At 47.2% G+C, this 23,309-nt stretch overlaps 1 protein-coding gene and 1 long non-coding RNA gene across 5 annotated transcripts in view; one reads left to right on the top strand and one right to left on the bottom strand.

Annotated features, from left to right (window-relative positions):
- Positions 1-13,256, top strand: part of LOC137632669 (uncharacterized) — an 80,736-nt gene extending 67,480 nt beyond the window's left edge. The window contains exons 2-4 of one of the 2 annotated variants that reach the window (XR_011042080.1): positions 1-149; positions 12,606-12,761; positions 13,144-13,256. The exon at positions 1-149 is cut by the window's left edge and continues 15 nt beyond it. This is a non-coding gene — a long non-coding RNA (uncharacterized lncRNA). The remainder of the gene's footprint in view (positions 150-12,605; positions 12,762-13,143) is intronic. The other variant, XR_011042079.1, reaches the window with a different exon arrangement.
- Positions 12,861-23,309, bottom strand: part of LOC137632668 (jouberin-like) — a 110,309-nt gene continuing 99,860 nt past the window's right edge. The window contains exon 11 of one of the 3 annotated variants that reach the window (XM_068364748.1): positions 12,861-13,247. In XM_068364748.1, the coding sequence (XP_068220849.1) occupies positions 13,119-13,247 (129 nt within the window). In that variant the 3' untranslated portion in view covers positions 12,861-13,118. The remainder of the gene's footprint in view (positions 13,248-23,309) is intronic. The other 2 variants (XM_068364747.1, XM_068364749.1) reach the window with 2 other exon arrangements.

The following is a 23,309-nucleotide window of genomic DNA, read 5'->3' as shown; positions in this document are numbered from 1 at the left end:
CAAGTTGAGACAACTTAGGAGGCCCACTCACATGCCGCTGTTCAGGCGTACATACATCTTCAAGATAAAGAAGTCTTTTGTTTTTTCTTTGATAAATTAACCATCGTTCTTATAACCTATTGATTTGGTTATCTATCATCATTGTCATGGTAAGATCATCAAGTTGTTTAAGTGTAGGCCTCAGTTTTTAGCTATAGAAAGCACTACCATATTAATATGAAGGATGGACTGTGAATGTGTAGGGCTATTGTTCTGAATACGTTATACATGACAGTTGGGAGGAAAGTGAAATTAAAGTCTCTATTTAAGTAAATTTTCATGTTTAGGAGATTTTTTATGCTGGAAGAAAGTGTTTTAAAGTAATTCAGAGTTCGTGGAGAGTATTAACCCCAATTTTTTTTAAAGAGAAAAGTAGACTAGTTGAGACAATGATGAAATCTAGAGTTCTTATTACTGTATTATTATATTTGTTAAGACAGGATTATTTGTGGACAGTTACACGGCAGGGAATAGATAGGGGAATTGTGTATAAAGATACCAGTGTGAAGAGTATTACAACTTTGTTGCTTTTGTGACATGATATTTGCTTATTGCTAATGAGTTACTCACAAGGGAGTTTCACAAGAGCCTGTAGAGTTTTTCTGGGTCTTTCTTTTTGCAATTATTACCTAGAGTTTTGATCCATTAAAATCCACCCAAATTTATATGCAGGATTACATTTGTGGGTTATGGTATGATACTATAATTTCACATCAATTTTATGAACTTTATATTTTATTAAGACCTGTAACCTAACCTAATCTAACCTGTAAGGACACCGATCCCTTCGTCGTCCAGAAAATCGACAAACTACTTATTTATTTAAATTCTCTCTTCGCCACACTGTGGTGTCCTATGTATATATATTCCGCTCTACCAGAGCTACATTTTGATATATGTATCGTTTCATGACATGTTTTTGTTAACCCATAATTCATATATTTGTAAGTGTAAGAAAACACATATATTTTGGCGGGCACTTCAATCTGGCTTGGCGCCAATGTAATCCTACGTTTCCGTCCGCACCTTGTTATGTATTTCCGTGCGCATTCAAATAAAGTATCAGTTGATCTTGGTGACGCTTGTCTCACTGTCCTTACAACTGGTGACCCCGGAGTTGAAAGTAGCATCAGCGGTTTTAGCTTTGCCATTAACGGACTTATTATGGCCGTGCTACCTTCTACATACTCCGTTACCTTAGGCAAGAACCTGCCTTTGGTTCTCCCACACTTCGGTGAACGTAAAGCAGTAGGATGAGCTTAACCGACATAACCTCTCACCTCTTCGCCGACTCGTCGTCTGGCCACGATGTAGGAAGCAACACGCCCATCGCACCCAACGGCCTCGCCTCCACGCCCAAAGCCAAACTGCCGCCCTTTTCTCAACACAACACCGCTTCCTGGTTGCTGAGAGCCGACGTACTCTTCCGCGTCGCTAGACTCAGCGACTCCTGCGCCAAGGCTGACATCGTTCTCACCTCCATACCTGAAGAAGTATTCGACAAGATTTCCCCATGGCTCGACGCCCAGGCCGGCCAAGTTTCATACGACGACCTGAGAACGAAACTCATCGGTATCTACTCCCTCTCCGTCTCAGCAAGGGCACAGAAAGTACTGGACCTCGCCGGCAAGCCCATGGGTGACACCTCTCCTGTCGAGGCGTGGGACGAGCTAACCGGCCTGCTCATGCTCCCCGAAACAGACAGCAATGGCCGACGACGTGAGATTAGCTTATCTCGCGAGATCTTTCTTCGACGCCTACCACAGGACGTACGGGCCCAATTGACAGACGCCGACACGCTCCCGATGAACGAACTCCTGTCGAAGGCTCAGAAGCTCCACGAGGCCTCCAAAGCATCTCGCCTCGGAGCATCATCGTCAACACCGCCTCCGTTCTCCTCCTTCAGCAGCTGCTCTTCCGTAGACTCCTCGGCAATGGCCCTCGAGGACGACGAGATCAACATTCTATCAAGAAAGAAACCACCGCAACCGACGCGACCAAACCCTTGGCCTAACCCAGCATGGTGCTTCTACCACCAATAGTTCGGCAGTGACGCCAAGAAATGTAGAGCACCATGCAGTTTCCCTAGAAGATGACGCCAGAAGCATCCACCTGCCACCATCGCGACCGCAGTTAACCATAACAAGATTGGTTTCTGTATCCTCGATACTATTTCCAACCGTAGACTCATGGTGGACACCGGCGCAATGCAGTCAACGTACCCTCCTTCGAAGTCGACCTAGACCGTGGTCCCGACAAAAACGCTCCCTCACTCATCGCCGCCAACGGATCTCCCATACGGTGCTATGGAATCAAGACCCTCAAGATATCTATCATGGGCCGTTCGTATTCTTGGCCCTTCGCTATCGCCGACGTCAATCGCCCCCTCCTCGGTGCGGATTTCCTCGCCCACCATGGACTCCTCGTCGATGTCGCTAACAGACGTCTCATCGACACGGGGACCTGCCAGTCTCGCGCCCTAGAACATGGCCCTGCAACAATGTCCGTATCCGCCGTAACAACGCACCCCTACGCCGACCTCCTACGAGAGTTTCCCGAGGTTTTCAAGCCCGAGCTCCGACACTCGCCAGGTTCCCCGTCCAAGCATGGCATCTACCACCACATCACAATGACAGGACCTCCCACTCACGCCAAATTCCGCCGCCTCCCACCTCAGAAACTGAAGGATGCCAAACTCGCCTTCGAGGACATGGAACGCATGGGTATCTGTAAGAAAGCATCGAGCCCCTGGGCATCACCCCTGCACATGGTTAAAAAGCCGGACGGGTCCTGGAGACCTTGCGGCGACTACAGGTGCCTCAACCTCATCACAACGCCCGATCACTACCCACTGCCCAACATGCAGGACCTAACGAACGCGTTGCACGGCGCAAGGTTTTTTACCAAGATGGACCTTCTCAAGTCTAACTTCCAGGTCCCCGTATTCCCGGAAGATATCCCGAAAACTGCCATTGTAACGCCGTTCGGATCCTACACCTTCGCATACTCAACCTTCGGTCTACGCAACGCCGGGGCAACCTTCCAACGACTAATGGATAGCATTCTGGGTGACCTACCTTTCTGCGTCTGCTACGTCGACGACATCCTGATATTCTCGAAAACCAAGGAGGAACACCGGGGACACGTCCGCACCGTCCTAAAGCGCCTACAGGAGAACGGCCTAGTCGTACGCTTCGACAAATGTACGTTCGGTGCGGAGGGAGTGGATTTCCTTGGTCACCGTGTATCCTCGCGCGGGGTAAAACCCATGACAACCAAAGTCGACGCCATCAGGAAGTTCCCAATACCTACGACCATTCGCCAACTTCAGGAGTTCTTGGGAATGGTCAATTACTACAGGCGCTTCATCCCCAACATCGCACAAACCCTGTCACCCCTCGACGACGTCCTGAAAGGAAAAGCAAAAAAAACTCGAGTGGGGCTTGCCCCAGCAACAGGCATTCGCTCGTACGAAGGATGCCCTTGCGAATGCCACCACCCTGGCTCATTTCGACGACAACGCGCCCCTGCGACTAACGACCGACGCCAGCAACGTCGCCTGCGGGGCTGTGCTTGAGTAACTCGTCGATGGTTCTCCTCGACCGCTGGCATTCTTCAGCAAGAAATTGAAATCCGCCGAAACAAGATACAGCACCTTCGATAGGGAACTCCTCGCCGTCTACCTCGCCGTCCGCCACTTCAGGCACATCTTGGAGGGTACCCCCTTCACGATTGCAACGGATCATCAACCCCTCGTCCACGCCTTCACGAAATCAACGGACGCATGGTCATCCCGACAACAACGTCATCTCGCATCAATCGCCGAATTCGGGTGCACCATACGTTACGTCCCAGGAAAGAAAAACCCAATCGCGGACGCCCTTTCAAGGATTGAAATTGACGCGATCCACCTGGGAATCGACTACGCCAATCTCGCAACCGAACAACGCACCGACCAAGAAGCACAGGTTCACCTGACGGAGCCATCCGCGCTCAAGATAAGTGCGGTTCCCCTCGGACTAGCAGGAGTAACTATTCTTTGCGACACCAGCACGGGCCGCCCTCGTCCCTGGGTACCAGCCTCCTGCAGAAGGAAAATATTCAATATCATCCACGGACTTTCGCACCCCTCAGGACGCACCACTGCTCGCCTTCTGTCTGAAAAGTTTGTCTGGCCAGGGATAAAAAAGGACGCCCGGGAATGGGCGAGGTCATGCATCAACTGCCAGTCAAGCAAGGTCAGCCGTCACACCGAATCGGGGGTGGGCGATTTTCCCCAGCCAAAAAGACGTTTCGGACATATACACATCGACGTCGTGGGACCATTGCCCCCTTCTGGATCCGCTCGCTACCTACTTACGATCATCGATCGCTCCACGAGGTGGTTGGAGGCATCGCCGATGACCGAAGCTACGACTCAAGCATGTGCCGAAGCCCTCCTGTCAAGCTGGGTGAGCAGGTTTGGCGTTCCTGACGACATCACGACTGACAGAGGCCCCGCTTTCCTCTTAGAAATATGGCTGGCTTTGGCGAACCTGATGGGGACGACGCTCCACAGCACCACGGCATACAACCCCGCGGCAAACGGCATGGTCGAACGAACGCACCGCGCCCTCAAGGCGTCCCTGATGGCGAGCTGCACCGACGGGGACTGGAAATCACGACTTCCTTGGGTACTCCTCGGCCTTCGCACCGCCCCTCGCGCAGACGGTGAACCTTCGCCCTCCGAAAAAGTTTACGGGGAAGCGCTCGCAGTTCCTGGCGAATTCTTTTCCTCATCAACCGACGACACGCAGCTGGATCACCTAAGGGATATCGCCAGGAAGTTCAGGCCGTGTCTCAAAACTTACCAGGACAGAACCAAGCACTTCAAGCCAAAAACCCTGGATGACTGCAAGTACGTTTTCGTCCGTGTCGACGCTCATCGACAACCACTGACTAGACCTTATCGAGGTCCCTACCGGGTTATTAAAAAGACAACGAAAGCCTTCCTTCTCGACGTCCATGGCCAAGAGGACTGGGTCTCTATAGACCGCGTGAAACCAGCGTTTCTCGAAGGAAGCGACACCGCCTCCGCTGGACCTGGCAGACCCAGAGTTCCGCCACAAAACAAGCCGCCCAACGAAGGAAAAATCATCAAACGACGTCAAGAGGAAGAGATCCTTACACCGACCGCCAGCGCGCCCCTCCGTTCAAAAACAAGAGGAACCCTCCGACGCCCGAAGAGATACGAAGATTGATCATCAGCCCTCTACGCCGCCCGATGTCTTGGGGGGGGGGAGTACTTGTAAGGACACCGATCCCTTCGTCGTCCAGAAAATCGACAAACTACTTATTTATTTAAATTCTCTCTTCGCCACACTGTGGTGTCCTATGTATATATATTCCGCTCTACCAGAGCTACATTTTGATATATGTATCGTTTCATGACATGTTTTTGTTAACCCATAATTCATATATTTGTAAGTGTAAGAAAACACATATATTTTGGCGGGCACTTCAATCTGGCTTGGCGCCAATGTAATCCTACGTTTCCGTCCGCACCTTGTTATGTATTTCCGTGCGCATTCAAATAAAGTATCAGTTGATCTTGGTGACGCTTGTCTCACTGTCCTTACAAACCTAACTGAACCTAGCCTAACCTAACCTAACCTAACCTAACCTAACCTTATCATTAAAGATATAATATACCTTACTTTCTATAAACTGGGTTATTCCAACTTATCTTCTGTTTGTTCCTACATATGATACAAACCTTAGGCATAATAAAAGTGTGGCTTCAGTGTAGCTTGAAATGGCTATTTAAAGTTTTAACGAGGTAGAAGTAATAACTGACGGGTGAAGGCCCCGCCCACCCACCAAGTAGTGTAACCTTCACTATGACTTTGCCCGCTTAAGAATACAGATGTGTATCTTGGCGAACCCGTCTAGCTGTTTTAATCTTTTGAATTTTCTTTCAGATTGAATAAATGATCTTGCAGATAGTCGAATTCGAGGGATATTAATGAAAAGCCAAGGATATGCAGCATTTCCTGATAACTGTAATTGTGTTAGTTTTCTCTGCTACCTGCCATTATACAACATACATGTTTCTGCCAGGTGGCCTGTCTTTTGCTGTTACATCCATCGTGTGTGTGGCCGTACAATGGCAACGTCATCCTAAGAAAGTTGGTTTTCCTTGTATGTCACTGTTGCTCTGCCAATAATAAGTTCCTCCGCCACTGATTGTAAAAGGGAAGTGTACGCCACCCTTCTTAACTTGGTGTATGCTGATCCCAGAAGGTGTTTTTGTGGCCTCTTCCTCGTGAGAGCGATGTCATTGGCCTGCATAACTCCAAAGAAGACAAACTTCTTGTTCTCCCTTCTCCCTTATATCATCTTAGTTGAGTCTTTGTTGCAACTTTGAAGGAGAATGAGTCGAAGATGTCAACGAAGAAGTTAAAGAAATCTGATCGATATGAGTTATGTACGCGTACTGTAGCTCCTACTATTTCTCGAATCGTGGGGGAGACAGTGTTGGTACCAGGAACCTCGCTCCTTGAGTAAGGACCAAAAGCTGTCCCTTAATGAGAAGAGACATTGGCATACACAACCCTAGGGAAGTGTCAGGGTACTGTACTCGGTAGGGATGTTCACACACCTTTAACTGCACGGTCTCATGCTGGGAGGATTGATGGCCTAGTATTTTCCCACAGCAGGAAAAAACATTGGTTCTCACAACTCTCATATGAACTGAGTATATGTAATGTATTGTCAGTTGGGATGGAAGGGCACGCACTTCTTTCCTCTTACCTAAATGTCCTATTTCTCATTTTCTTTTGTGAGAGAGAGAGGAGTTGAGTTTGCTGAAAAGATATTGCTACGCCCTGCTACTGCTGCATTCTTTTATCCTATTGCAAAATTCTAGAGACGATAACCGAATCTTTGAATGTGACGCCTGCTGAGGTAGAAGTTATCAAAGCACAGGACGACCGATCAGTCTAACTCTCTGGAGTCTTGGTCTGGCTCCTCTGCATGGTTTCATAGGAGGAACAACACTGCATCAAAACCCAACTCTCAGGAAGGCGATGAGGTACTAGTTACAAGAGCTTACGCCTCTTCTAAGAGTCCCAAGTCTCGTAAGAGACAAGGCACGAATGCTGTTGGTCAGGACTCAGAGCCTTGCTCTCATTCCTCTCCTGCCAGGGACGTTCCCCAGACACTTCAGTGATGCCTACTCTATGCGCACAAACTTCAAAGGCTGCCCTAAAAAATTTGCTAGAGGTGTTTTCTGATCAGGATTACCACACACACCATCATCAGTGCCCATGATCGTTCGTGAACTAGATTCCTCTTGCACAATCAACCACAGTGCATACATGATTGCCTCCACGAACACCATCATCAATTAACCTAATTGTCCATGCACGTGATCAGCCACATGCACGATTATCCTTGAACATGATTGTACTTAATGAATGGCCATGTGCATGATTATCTACGAACACGATCTTCCACAAGCATGAGTCTTACAAACCCAATCATCCATGCGCATGAGTTACACAAATGCAATTGTCTAAGCCCATGATGGTCCACATGCATGATCTTTTACGCCCATGATCATCCACTCTTAGAGAGTTTAATGAGCACTATCACCAGGAAAACTACAGTATTTCCACACACCAAGAGTTCATATGTTACAGCCCAGATTAGCCTACCGCTGGTGTCCAAATGCTCTGTAACCACTTGAGTAGTCTCTGTGTTACCAATCACTATATGATCAGTCTTTTCCTCTCGCCCAGCCGAGTGACGTATACACCCCTGATTGGTCTCTCCCTGAGTATGTGTGGGAAGAATGATGCATAACGGGAATGTATCTACTCGTAAGGACGACCCTAGCGACCCTAGTACATCCTGAGAGGTTGTGTATCTGGAAGAATGTATTCACTACGCTTGTCGGACTCTACATAATTGGACACCATGCGCCTGGTCTTCAGTGGTTTTCGGGACACAGAATGTCTGGCATGTTGTTTTTTCTAGCTTTCCAAGTACAGTACATGAAACTAGTGGAAGAGGAATCTATGATCATTTTCATCTCTTGTATTGGCTATGAGGTCTTCCATTCATGAGCTCTGAGGTTTCCTTGTGCTATTTCCCTTCGTGTTTCATCTTCATGAGAACTTTTCTATTGTGTTCTCTCACGGCAACACAATTGTCTTTGTCTTTGTTCTCCACAGTCATTATTTCACATAGGTTGGCCACATGCCATGATTAGAACCCATGCAATCAGTAGCAGTAATTGGGAATCATGCTATTGATAGCTGTGATTGGAAACCCTGCAATCAGGAAACAAATAATAGTAACCTACGCTCGTTCTTCAGGTGATCATTACCTTCGAGTCACCAGGTAACCAGTTCACCTATTCCTATTACTTGTACCTTCCCAGTGTTCATTCAGCCCCAAAAAGGAGTAGGAAGAGGTCACTGAAGCATAGGATGATTGATTGATTTGATCCGAGTGATTTGAGACTGACTGACTTCCTCAGTAAGGTTTCTTGTAAGTTGCAGTGCTGTACCAAAGCCCGGGTAAAGTTTTTCAGCACAAAGTACAGGAGCTAACGCTCTTGCTACCAGAAATCCGTCTCGTATGAGACTGAGCACGAGCACTGTTGGTCAGAATGTGGGCAGGTGCCCTCGTCCCTCTCCTGCCACGAGATGTTCCTGATACGCTTCAGTGACACCATCTCTTGAAATCTCCCTACAGGCCGATACTGCTCTTCGACCTAGATCTTCCCCCACTCAGTCTCCATACTCAAAGAGGGATACATTGTTCCATTCACACACTCTCACCCTCCTCTGACTCTATATTCGATGATGTCGGATTCCTACACAAAGGAATGTGCCCTTCAAGCAGAAGTCAGGCCATGCTAGGGAAGAAATAGACGTCCCGGATGGGCTTCCAGGCTTCTATAGCCAGTGATTTCTTGTAGAAAAGTCAGCTGTAGACTGGAGATCAGGCATTAACCCCTCGGCCCTAAACAAATTTGTCCAAAAAACTCCATCCAAGATGGAGACAGCCCAGATGGTCAGGCTGGCAGACCAGAGGACTTCATATCGTTATACCTCAAGGATGCATACTTCCAGATCCCCATTCATCCATACTTGACATCCTCTCGGAAGTACTGTAACCGAGATTCACATCAAGGTGCTGTGCTTCAGCTTGTCCAAAGCACCTCAGGTGTTCACTTGGGTTGTTACCTTAGTGTCCACCTGGGCTCACAAGAACGACATTTGTCTCCTTTGTTATCTAAACAATTGGCTATTTCTAGCAATCTAAACAATTGGCTATTTCTAGCAATCTAAACAATTGGCTATTTCTAGCAATCTAAACAATTGGCTATTTCTAGCAGACTCGAGAGAGCCCCTTCTCCAGCGAGACAGGCCTCTTGCTTTTTGCCAGGATCTGGGGATCGTGAGGTAAAAGTCCCTCTGCAACCTTCTCAAGAGATGGTATATCTAGGGATGAAAATCATGACCAAACTGGGCAAAGTTTTCCTGTCCGAGGAACAAATAGTCTCAGAGAGGTAGCTCAACCCTTTCTCTCGATGTACAAGTTGCCAGGAGACCTCTGGCAAAGGCTGCTGGGACACGTAACTTCTCTAGAGTTGGTTCCCAACGGCCGTCTACATTCGTTCTCTACTGTGGGAGCTGAAGACCTTTTGGTTTCAGCACCTTGACCCACGGAACACCTTAGTGCCAGTTTCTAGAGCAGAAAAGGGACCCAAATTGTGAGTGTCGGACACCAACCTGCTCAGGGGAGTAAACCTTCTCTCTCCTCCCCCAGATTTGTTGCTATTCATAGACATATCAAAAGAAGGGTGAGGGAGCTCACATGTTGCACCTCACGGCATCCGGGCTTTGGTCCATATCCAAGCAACAGGGCCCTCCGTAGTGTTGAGGAGCGACAACATTTCCATGATGTCACACATACACAAACGAGGTACTTTTCACAGCAGCTAGATGTTGGAATCATCAGATGGACGGAAGACAACTCAGTAACGCTATCAGCCCGTTTCATCCCGGGCAAGAAGAAAGTGCTGGTGGACAATCTAAGCTGGAGGATTCAGATAGTAGGCTCCGAATGGTTTTTGAAACTACACTTAGCCAACAAAGTTTTGACTTTGTGGGCTTTGCCAACAATCAACCTGTTTGCAACATCCCTAAACCAGAAACTCCAGTGTACTGCTCTTCAGTACCGGATTCCCAGGCAGTCAGGCAAGACGCCTTCCAACATCCGTGGGACAGAATGGACTTCTACGCATTCACCCCCCTTCTGCCTAGTAAGGAGTATTCTAAACAAAGTCAGGGCATCGCAAGATCTTTTGATAACTTTAGTAGCTCTGTTGTGGCAAACATGCAGAATAGTTCCCGGACCTTCGGCATTTGCTCACAGAAGGCACCGAGAGAGCTTCCTCCGATCTACTCAGACAATCACACGGAGAGATTTTCCATTAACCGATTATTCACACCTAGGGGTTATACAGCAACTCCTTGCAAAGAAAGGCTTTTCAAGATCAATTGCAAAGAGAATGGCAGGATATCTTCGGGAATCATCTGCCTCGGCATATCAGGCAAAATGGTTCGTCTTTTATGGTTGGTGTCATGGATGGGGTATCCCTCCTCACAGTGCCACTATTCCAACGATAGTGGAGTTTTTGGTATACCTTGGGGAGGAAAAACTTTGTTCAATGTCGTCAGTGAAAGGCTATCGCTCGGCCTTAAGCCTCGATTTTAAACTGAACGGAGTTAAAGCTTCTTCCTTGATGGAATTGTCTCTCTCCTCATATGGAATTTCAAGTGTACCTGGCCTGAGTTGGAAGTCAGACCATCTTGGAACCTAGTGAAAGTACTATGCTCACCATACGAACCTCTTTGTCAAGCATCAGATCGTGACTTGACCCTAAAGATGGTCTTTCTTCTAGCCTTGGCCTCTGCCAAGGGTCAGCGAGCGACATGGTCTGTCCTATGACATCGCTTATTCAAGGGGATAGTGGCCAAATGACATACGGTTTCATCCCTGAGTTTGTAGCTAAGAATCAAAATCCGGCTGTAGCAGATCCTAGATTCGGGCCCTTAGATTGAGAGTCTCTGTTCTGTAACAGATCACCCAGACCAACTGTTACTTTGCCCTATGAGAGCGCTGAGGTAATACTTTAAAAGAACCTCCAGAACCAAGAGGAAGATTACAAATAACTTCCTGGATCAGACGGGTAATCGAGGGAGCTATATAACTAGGCTCCTCACCTCCTAGTCGTAATCCCCGTGCTAATGACGTTGGGTGTCGTCACATCCCTGGCGTTCAAATAAATTTCTCTGTGACGCTGGTTTTACAAGCGGGCGTGTGGAAACGGCAAACTACATTCACCCCCCACTACCTGCAAGACATAACCCACAGGAACCTGAATACATTTACCTTAGGTCCTGTGATGGCTCCATAAAATTTGGTCAGTAATACCTCGACTCCCTTGTAAGACAAGTAGTAGTCAGTTGATGGCAGATGTTACCAGTGAGTAAGTCTATGATGAATATGAATGAATGAATGACTGGCCACTTCCTATTTCACCCTTCCCTCTCTTAGGGTTCAGCATCCGAGGAACTCTGCAAGCTGACCTCCTCTGACTGTAGGTGGGTACCATGCCCTTTGTGTAGTCTGATGTATGTTTATATATTTATGTTCCAAGCAAGGTGGAGTTGGACAATGTCCAGGTTAAGTGAGGAGCTTGGCTCCAAAATTACGCTTACCTGGTCGTTACATTGCTAAATTCTACACCTAGCATCGATTGCTCAGGCCATCATCCTGTAAGGATCATGAGGTGTCAGGGTGGCCCGGGACTGTCACCAGCCAGTTGGTTTTAAGACTTGTACCCACCATAGAGTGAGTCTCCATAGTAAAGAGTGTAAGGTTTGCATATAATGCCGGAACAAATGACAAATTTGGAATAATTTTTATATTTCCTAACTATACATACTGGTCCCACCATTCCCTTCCTCCGGGAAGCCCTGCCACAATTGCAGTGGCGGTTGTTTACTAGTGCTGGTGTGAGCGGGGTGGTTGGTCTACCCATGCTATCCCCCCTTCCACTAGTTGCACCTTGCAAACGTTTCAACGGCTGGGTTCAGCTATCGCCAAAATAAAATCCTACGTAAAGAGCTCCAGGTTTGTATAGTTAGGAAAAAAGCAAATTATTCCAAATTTTTGTTTCCTAATTACTGTATACAAACCCGAGTCATTTACGTTACACTTCCCTCTTCATTCATCCCTCAAGTTCTAGGTGAAAGTCAGAGTGAGTGACTTCCCAGTGAGCTGGCTAAGGCTTCCCCCGCTAGTAACTACCGACACCTTGTTACAAATTTTAACAGCCAAGTTTCCAGCTTTGCTCAAATCATACTTCTGTGAAAAGAACTCATGTTTTTAGTCAGGAAAATTCAAAGTACATTTAAAATTTATGATTTTTAACATATAAAGATAGTTCAAAATGACCATACCAGCCTCGGACCCAAATTTTATAATCCAATTGATTTTTCTAGACTTCGTGGAGTTACAAGGAGCATTATTCATTAAAATTCAAGAAGAAAGAATTGCCTAGTTGAAGATAATCAGGTTCACAACTCAGGAAAACAACAAGTACAAAACTGGGAATTATGCTTCAAAACTGCTTTGAAAACACATGCTGTCTTGTATAAGTATGCTTCAAAACTGTTTCAAAAACACATGCTTGCTATCTTGTATATAAAGTACTTATCCATTTTTTCACAGTTACATAGGGTAGTAATGCATCAATAATGGTTTTCATAGATATAGATTTATTAACTGACTTCTCTCTTAACAGTGTATGTTGACTAGGTTCTGTGGAAGTATATCTAAGACTTTGATTCTAACCATACATTATAATGTAAATAAATTAAAAAATAATCATAAACTTTAAATATTTAACTTATATGTCAAACTTTAGATCAGTCCATAAAAATAAGTATTTAGATTTCATGATGCATTATAGTAAAATTTTTATATGTTATTTAATAAATTTAAATTTTCATGTTCTAAAGTGGCAGGTTTTTATTACAGGAATCCAGCTTTGTTCTGTATCTTCTTAATCTTGCCTTACTGGGCTTGTCTTCTGTATCCACAAAGAAGTTCACTTCCCCTGAGTTTGAATGCACAGCAACTACCTGAAATTGGTACATCAAAAATATTATTTATATTACAGTATTTGAAAATAAATCGTAACATTGTTATTACCAAATCAAGAAAATGTATTGGACACACTCAATACTCTACTGTACTAATAATGTGCAAAATCTTTATTTCTACTGTACTAATAATGTGCAAAATCTTTTTTGGGCTCAAGCCATGACGTCCTGATGGAAGGTTCCTTCAGTAGCTTCCTGAGGGTATATATGACTACAGTAGATACTCCCAGAGAATTAAACTAAAGGATTCACAGAATTCTAACTTCTGGCTCGAGTACCCGTAAGGTTTCCCTTTTGGATATCGTATATCAACAGGGGACGTATGCTTGACACGCCACAAGTTATAGGAGGGGCCGTTGCAAAGTTCTCTTCCTGTGTTACTGTTACGGTACCGAGCGACGTAAACAAACGGCAGCCATAGCTGTCCGCCATCTTGACAAACGTCACATCCGCCTGCGTCATTCCTTTTTTTGTAGCGTTTCCATACTGAGTGTCTTTCCCAGTTTCACTAATTTTTCACCTTAAGTTTCAATCCTCAGCCTCGCCTTCTTCTGGAAAGTTGAGTGTACCATGTTCTTGTATTGTATAAATAAGCTCTAGCTGTAAAGTAACGATTTTTTATCCTTAAATCTTGTGTTTTGTGGCAGAGCTGTGCCCTAACCGGAGGCGTCATGTTGCGACGTTGCTGTCCGCCTCACATGCTTTATTTAGTTAGCCAGGACAGCATTCCCGGTCTTATAACTAATTGAACAACATTAGTTATTTAATCTTCATTGCTAAGAATTAGTTATATTATGCCGATAGTATTCCTTCGGCGAACATAGTTAGCCGAACCCTATGCTAGATTGCTAGCCTAGCCCCTAGGCTCGATGCCTAAGTGTTCATGTTTACTTCCCGCATGATATAATAAGTGTTCCTAGTGTTATATTACGAAATGAAGATTTAGGCATTTATACATACAGAACTCAGTGATTGCACATATGTTTTTTTGCCTTCAAGGAAGTATACAAGGGGTTTCGGTGATCTTACAGTCGACTCCCCTGCCCCTAACCTAACGTTAGGGTTCTTGTATACTTCCTCACCTCCCCAGTTACCTTTTTAAGGTAACCCCTCCCTCTGTGGTAGCCTAGGCTACATCCTAACCCTCCTTACCCTGAATAGCATTCGGGTAGGTTAGGCTAGGATTGTTCTTCCCTTCTTCTTGCCATTATTCATGGCTTGAGTCTGGGACAGAACCTCAAAGTACCAGTCGTTCACCCAAGCTCACCTTTAGGAGAATGTTTTTCTCCTTCTGGTCCTTGCTAGAGGTTGAAGGTGGAGGGGCTCTGCCCTTCCCCCTAGTCCACACTTGGTAGGGTTACGACCCTTCCTCCCTGTGGCCTAGCGACTTGTCCTACCCGTCTTTCCTGGTCTAGGAGACTAGTTCTCCTAGCCTAGGTTAGGCAGTCCATGGGATTCTGTTTCTTTATAGTTTAGGACAGGACACCAGTGCTGTACCTATGCTGAGCTAACCTACCCTAGGCTGGAGAGTGGTCTCTTCCTACCTAGTTAGGCTAGCCCTGAACAGATTCCCTTCCCCTGGGTGTGCCGGTGGGTGCTACGCCCCCCATTCACTCCCTTTCAGGACCCTTTCCCTTTCCCCCCCTATCCCTTTTGTGTTGGCTCGCCATCACACCTTTGTCCGCTGTCCAACTCCACCGCTTGCCGATGGGTTGTGGAGCCGGCTGGGTCCTTTCGTTGCTTAGTCCGTACTGCTACGCTTCCCGCATATAGTCGTACTATGGGATAGCCTTCGGCGGTCGGTCTGCCGGCGGAGGACCTCCCTTCCTTGAGTGTTCTTTGGTCCTCCCTTGGGCTGCCTCTGGCATTATAGCCAGCTACCGGCTTTCTGCCGCCGGATGAAAGGTGCACCCTCCCCTTTCACTGGGTATTACCCCTCCCTCTCTTCCCTCCTATCCTATCCCTCTCTCTATCCTTGTGTCGGTCCACTGCCGTTTCTGCCCTGCCGGCGCTAGCCGTCAGCATCTTCGGTGCCCCACCTGTCTCATTGAATGATGTCAGTGTTGGTCTACCGTTGCCGGCCACCTACCGCCTGCCGGGGGCCGCCGACTTGCTGGCGATCTGCCATTATCTGAGGTTTCATCCTTTCTCTCTGCCACATAGCCTGTCGGCTGGGAAGTGTCCATCTTCGATGGGGATCTGCCGGCACCAGACGAGCCTCCGGCAAGCCATCCGGCTGCCGGCGCCAGACGAGCCTCCGGCACGCCATCAGGCTGCCGGCGCTACTAGTTTTGGCTTTACAGTGGACAGTCGCTCCTCTCTCCTGCCGGCTCAGTCCCGGCAGCTATTATTATGCAACTATGGATAATAGCCAGTACACCTATGGTATGCCTATACCTTAGACTGAAGACTATTGTGTATAGTTGTACAATAAGACATTTTCCAGCATATTCTGTGCATCCTTGTGCAGTCTCTTGCCGGGACCTACCCGCTAAAGGGGCTTAGCTTATCCCCTTTTTCTCTCTATAATCTGATTGAATTCAGATTTCCCCATCCCTGTATTTAATTCCCCAGAGGAAGCCTATGCTTGGCCCATCCGTAACGGATGTCCTTCCTCTTCCTGGGACCCATATCGGCTCTACGGAATTAATTACAGTGTGAGGTCGCGGCAATTGGTTGGGCGGGAGTCGCAAATATGTGTCTTTCCTACCTCTTTTCTAGCTTACCTATCCTAAGCTTATACACAAATGGAACCTTATATTATAAGTTACTAACTTAATCCTAATCTAAGATTAATATAAGTCATATGGTATTGACTTCCAAGTACTCATTCTCTTTTCTTTTACAGGAGGAGTACGTGAAGTGTGAGAGCGCCTTCTGTGGTGTTCGTCGCCCTGACTTCTATGGCCACCTGGCGTGCCGGACCCACGCCGGCTGGTCAACCAAGAAGGGGATCCTTCGGTATTGGGGTCCTCAGGTCTGTTCCGCTGCAAGGGCATGCTTGATGAGGCATTTGACAATCCTCCGTCCACGGAGGCCAGGGACAACATCCGAAGGAAACTGCACAAGTGGGTGCGCGGTTTTCAGAAAAACGCACGGGGCCTTATCTCCCTAACGAGAAGATGAGGGCCTTACTCCTCCCTAAGGCATCTGTTGATGCCATGATCCCTAAGGATGAGATCCCCTGCGTCCAACTAACGGTCGAACCGGATGCCGAGGCCGCTCTCCAGAGTTGTCACATTGACGAAGTGGAGAGGATGTCGGATGTGTGCGAAGATACTGAAAGGACCCTCATGGCTGAGGGTTGAGAAGACGAAGTGGATCAGGTGGAGTTCCCTGATTCCGAGGGCGAGATCTCCCTTGCGCCCTCTGCGGCTTCTGTCGTGGTTGAGGAGCCAGTCCCCTCTACATCTGCCGCTCCGATACCTGTGGTACCGGGCACCCAGGATACCATCCAGGCTTTGGTGGCATTCCTGGACGAGAAGTTCCGCAAAGGTCATGAGGATCTTAAAAAGGAAATATTGAGCATTAAGAAACAGCCGAAAAAGATCTCTATCAAGGATCTTCCCTCCTGCTCAGTAACAAATCCCTGGAGGCATACAGAACACATGCCGATCACGACCGGACGCATCTTCATTAACGACAAATTGGGTGCCGTCCCCCTTGAAGAGGTGGAGTTCTGCCCTAGCTTTGACGCCTACCCGGGCTGTTACATCCGTCTCGAGTCCGAGCCAGTCTCCAAGGAGGAGACCGAACCTAAGGAGGTCATCATACTTGAGCACTCCAAGGCTCAAGCTATGCTGGCTGATAGCCTTAAGAGTAAAGGCTTTACTAACTCTGAGATGCCGGCGTTGAGCAAGAAGTACCCGTCCTTTCTTGCTCCTCCCACCACGGTCTTTCCCTTTACGGAAAAGGCCCTGAATGTTGTCTTGAAGGCGGTGGAGGAAGGAAAGCCCTGCCCTACAACAGAGGAGTGTAGGCCTCTCTCCCTCGCCCTACCTCCCGATGATAAAAGCTGGAAGCCTCCCCAAGTTCCATGATCACCTTTTATGTCGGGAACAAGACACCAAAGAGAGGCTGGCCGCCTCCCTGTCTCTTCAAGTATAACTTGAAGCAATGGCCGGGGACGTTCGGGTCCCGGGCTACTAAATGGTTCTCGCTAAGTCCTACCTTGCCACCTTGATGAAGGACTTGTACAGCTTCATCAAGGCCCGGAGAGCCTGTAGAGATTTCGTGTTCGCAGACGCTACTGTAAAACACGAACCCCGGAAACTGATCTCCTCCAACATCTGGGGCAAATACCTATTTCCAGTGGATCTGGTAAAAGAGATTGCGGACAAAGCTGCCACTGAGAATAGGAACCTTCTCAATAAATGGGGCATGTCCCGAAAGAGGAAATCTTCTCAGGATGACAACTTAAGAAGTCCAACAAGCCCCGACCCCAACAGCGTCAGGCTAAACGTCAGTTTCCGGCTCCTGCTACTCCCCAGCTTTGGCTCAACCGCAGCAGACCTTTCAGTTGGTCCCTCAGCCGGTGGTGACCCAGTCACCAATCTTTACCCCTGCATATGAAAGGCAGTCCACTACCTATCACCCCAGAGGTAGAGGCTCCGGCAAAGACTCCTCTCGTCGTCCATCTCGAGGGAGAGGAGGAAGGGGAGCAGGCGGCCGAGGTGGTAAACCCTCGGGAAACCAGAAGCAATGAAGTGCTTCCGGTGGGAGGAAGACTCAGCCACTTGCAGGATCGTTGGACCTTCGATCCTTGGGCCCACAGCATCGTCAAGAAGGGACTAGGGTGGAGTTGGGTAAAACCACCCCCAATCTTCCACCAATTCTTCCAACCCTCAACCCCCATCCTGGAAGAATACATCCTAGAACTCTTGAACAAGAAGGTGATCAAGAGGGTGAAGTCCACCAGGTTCCAAGGAAGACTGTTTTGAGTTTCCAAGAAAGACTCAGACAAACTCAGAGTCATTCTGGACTTATCCCCTCTCAACAAGTTCATTGCGAACAACAAATTCAAGATGCTGACTCTTCAACATGTAAGAGCCCTACTTCCTCAAAGGCTTACACGGTCTCAATAGACTTGGCGGATGCCTACTGGCATACTCCATGAACCATCAAGCTTCCTCCTACCTAGGATTCAGGCTTCAAAGAAGAAAATATGCCTTCAGGGCCATGCCCTTCGGGGTCAACGTGGCCCCAAGAATCTTCACGAAGCTCGCAGACACGATCGTCCACCAGCTACGCCTTCAAGGCGTCCAGGTGATGGCTTACCTAGACGATTGGCTGGTCTGGGCGACATCGCCAGAAGAATGCTTACGTGCCTGCAGAAAGGTGACCCAGTTCCTGGAACATCTGGGTTTCAAAATCAACACCAAAAAGTCTCGTCTGTCTCCAGCTCAGAAGTTTCAATGTTGGGAATCCATTGGAATCTTCAGTCACACCATCTTTCCATCCCTCTGAAGAAAAGGAAGGAAATAGCCGGATCTGTCAAGAGACTTCTCAAATCCAAACGGATTTCAAGACGACAACAGGAGAGAGTACTCGGCTCCCTCCAGTTCGCTTCAGTGATAGACCCAGTGCTACGAGCACAGCTAAAGGATGTATCGGGAGTCTGGAGACGAAACGCATTCATCGCTCGAAGAGATCTCAAGAGACCCCTGCCAACCAGGCTTCGCTCACTCCTCAAGCCGTGGTCGGAAGCAAAGAACATGAAAAGATCAGTTCTTCTTCAACTACCACCTCCGTCGGTCAACATCCGCACGGATGCCTCGCTAGAAGGATGGGTGGGTCACTCCCACCAGCGACAAGTTCAGGAACGTGGTCTCCCCTATTCAAGACGTTTCACATCAACATCTTGGAGGCCATGGCGGTTCTTCTTACTCTGAAGAAACTGTCCCCTCGTCCTTCGATTCACATCCGTCTCACTCTGGACGGCACCGTTGTGGTCAGATGTCTCAACCGTCAGGGCTCACGATCGCCCCAACTCAACCAGGTTATGCTACCCATTTTCCGTCTTGCGGATAGGAAAAATGGCACCTGTCTGCAGTTCACCTACAAGGATTCCGTAATGTGACGGCGGACGCTCTATAGAGGACAAGCCCCATAGAGTTGGAATGGTCCCTAGACGCAAGATCATTCTCCTTCATCTCCCGTCAAGTCCCAGAACTGCAGATCGACCTCTTCGCAACGAGCGACAACAACTAACTTCCTCTATACGTGGCCCCATACGAGGACCCTAAAACGGAAGCGGTGGACGCCAATGTCCCTGGACTGGAACAGATGGTCCAAGATTTACCTGTTCCCTCCAACCAACCTTCTGCTGAAAGTCCTCGCCAAACTGAGAACCTTCAAGGGAACAGCAGCCCTAATGACTCCCAAGTGGCCCCGGAGCAACTGGTTTCCCCTAGTCCTGGAGCTACAGCCCAAGCTGATCCCTCTGCCGGGCCCAGTTCTCTCCCAGCAGGTGCAGAAATCGACTGTCTTTGCTTCATCAAAGAAAGTCCGAGACCTTCATCTCAAGATTTTCTCTCCCTAGCCGTGAAGATAAGGTTTGGAATCTCAAAGAAAAGTCTAGACTTCCTAGAGGAATACAAGACAAAGTCTACCAGAAGGCAATATGAGTCATCTTGGAAGAAGTGGGTCTCCTTTGTCAAGGCAAAAAATCCTACGGATATCTCCATAGATTTTTGTATGTCCTTCTTCATTCACCTTCATGGACAAGGCTTAGCCGCCTATACGATTTCCACTTGTAGATCGGCCTTGACAAGACCACTGCTGTACGCTTTCCACATAGATCTGTCCAACGAAATCTTTAACAAACTTTCAAAGGCATGTGCTAGACTCCGTCCGGCACCACCACCGAGACCCATCTCCTGGTTTCTGGATAAGGTACTCCACTTTGCCTCTAGCCGGGACAACGACTCTTGCCCTCTGAAAGACGACTCAAAAAGTATTTTTGCTCTCGCATTGGGAGCTTGAGTCAGTGAAATAGTGACCTTATCTAGAGAAGAGGGCCAGATACAGTACGCCGATACAGGGGAACTTACCCTCTTCCCTGACCCTACGTTTCTCGCAAGAATGAACTCCCCACCAAGAGACGGGGACCCTAGAGAATCTGCCCCCTGAAGGAAGATGTCTCTCTATGCCCAATGGAGAGTCTTAAGGTCTATCTTCGAAGAACTTCAGACTTTGGCGGAGGACAACTCTTTAAAGGAGAAACATCGGGCAGTAATTTGTCACTTAAACAATTGAGGGCGAAGGTCACCTACTTTATTCGCAGAGCGGATCCTGACATTACACCCGCAGGTCATGATCCTAGGAAATTCGCCTCTTCCCTAAATTTCTTCCAAGGAATGGATTTCGAAAAGCCTTCGATCCTCACAGGCTGGAAATCCTCAAGAGTGTTTTTCCAACACTATGCGAAGCAGGTGCAAGAGGTGAAGAGATTCATGGTAGCTGCAGGTAGTATGTTAAAACCTGCCGCTTAGTGCTGCGTAGAACAGCGAGTTATTTCGGGACTCTAACTCAACGGGTGCCTGTGTTGACCCTAGTGCCATACATAGTGACTTCAGGTGACACTTAGTGTCACAAGAGACTGTTCTTCCACAAGGTGACGTAACATAGACTTTAACACGTGTGCCACATGTTTTTGGACATGAAGTGTGTTGTGACTTTCAAAGACTTTAGTTCCCCTGGAACTCATGTGTGTAACGGCAAGTTCTTCCTTTTCGGATTCCACACCATAGTCTTACAGTCCCTAGTCTATGTTTGTCAATCAACAATTTTACTGTAAATTGGTTACCTTCTTTCATATTATCGCGAATGTTTTCTTGGATAAAATAGAAATTTCGCTACCATATGCGTCTTATTTCGCCCTACCAAAGAAAATAAACTACTGTTACTGAGTTTTAATGCCCCTATTTAACCTTTATTATATTTCATGTTATAATATTGCTCCTGTCTGAGATTTGCTCACCAATGAAAGTGAAATATTTGTTCCCACACAAGTACTTAACTTTCCTGATCTGTCCATCGAGACCGGCAAGATTCTCGTCTACAGGTGAGTTTATCGTCATCAGGGTACTTCGAGATGTTCCTATCGTCCACACAGGACTTCCCTGCCAGGGGGGCAGGAAGCCAGGTCATAGTTTATGCCACTGGTAGTGACATGCAACGGAGATGTCACGGTCTCTAAGGTCATCAGACCAAAGGAATATTGTTTGAAGTAGAAGGCACTACCGAAACGGGGAAAATCCACGATACACTAATTCATCAGGACGTCATGGCTTGAGCCCAAAAAACGGATTTTGAGCGAAGCGAAAAATCTATTTTTGGGTGAGATGGCCATGACGTCCTGATGGACCCGCCCTATTTTCTCTATTCTGGCCTGTCAGGCCCCTCCCTTTCTTTATTGCATCATGGAGGCTGACAGAAACGCTAGAAGGAACGACGCGGGCGGATGTGACGTTTGTCAAGATGGCGGACAGCTATGGCTGCCGTTTGTTTACGTCGCTCGGTACCGTAACAGTAACACAGGAGAAGAACTTTGCAACAGCCCCTCCTATAACTTGCCACACCTTTCCCCTCGAAGCGTGAACGCTATGTGGGGTGCAGATAGCCATGTGGCGTGTCAAGCATACGTCCCCTGTTGATATACGATATCCAAAAGGGAAACCTTACGGGTACTCGCGCCAGAAGTTAGAATTCTGTGAAACCTTTAGTTTAATTCTCTGGGAATATCTACTGTAGTCATATACTGTATACCCTCAGGAAGCTACTGAAGGAACCTTCCATCAGGACGTCATGGCCATCTCACCCAAAAATAGATTTTTCGCTTCGCTCAAAATCCGTTTATTTTGATAAGAAATTTCATTACTGTACAGTACTATGTTAAGAAAACAGCAATGCTGAGTTTCTATAGTAGAAGGATAGTCTTAGTATACAAACCCATCAATCTTATGGATGACTGCAATTATGGTCTTAAAGGGTCACTTCAAAGTTGATCAGAAATCCTTCATCCTAAAGAACTTGGCCTATGATTTGCTTATGTAAGGCATAATTCTCTCGTCTCTGCTATGACCAGCCAGTTATCCAAATAAACAATAACCTGAACTCCCAGCAACTGCAGAAGTTAATACAATAGTTTTGTGAACACTCCTGTGTTTGTTGAGACGAGAGGGGTCACGGATCACCCTTTACTCAGTTGTCCTTCTTTGGTACACTTAGAAGATTAAAGATTAAAAAGTCTGCCCCTGAAATTTAAGAAACCTACATTTCTTTATGGCTCTCTTGGAAACCTTTTTCCTCTGAACCATTTTGTAACAGACTCTCTTTAAAATGGAGAGGGTCAAGATTGGTCCTTCTTACTTGACCTGAAAGAGGCATATATACAGTATCTACAAGTTCCCGTGAATCCTTAGTCTCGACAACTACGGAGGGTTTGCGGGGAACAGGAGGTATGGCAGTACAAATCTCTTTGATTTGACCTGATGACGACACTGCATTCTTAACTTCTCATAGCACCTGTGAGAGCAGTCCTCCACAAGAGAGGCATAAGGATGATGAGATACTAGGGCAACTGGCTCATACTGAGGAGCTCAGAACAGGAAGCTGTTTCCACAGAGTTCATAGTCTTGAGATTCTGTAACGAACTGGGTATCCAGATCAACATAAAGAAGTCAGTCCTAGTCCCAGTCAAGTTTCAATCTATCAGGGGATGAAGATCAACTCTTCAATCTGACGCAAGATTTCACCAAGACACTGAGAATGCATAACACTTTCTAAAAAAAAAAAAAAAAATCACCTCCTGCCAAGCTGTGGATAATACTCATTGGCCTCCTGTTGTCTGTAATCCGGGTGTTTCCTAGAGGAAGGAGTTGACTTGGACCACTGCAGCACCAACTCTACAAACTATGAGATCAAGTCTTCAGGTTCAATGGACAGAGATAATCACACTGAACCTCACTAAGGTCTTCCACTGTCGACCCCTCTCCCAGACATCATGTTTTCCAATGCTTCAGATTTTGGGTGGGCAGC

Source organism: Palaemon carinicauda, chromosome 41 (assembly GCF_036898095.1).
Source record: "Palaemon carinicauda isolate YSFRI2023 chromosome 41, ASM3689809v2, whole genome shotgun sequence".
NCBI lineage: Eukaryota > Metazoa > Arthropoda > Malacostraca > Decapoda > Palaemonidae > Palaemon > Palaemon carinicauda.
Note: the sequence above shows the minus strand (reverse complement) of the source record. Positions and strands in the feature narration are given on the sequence as shown.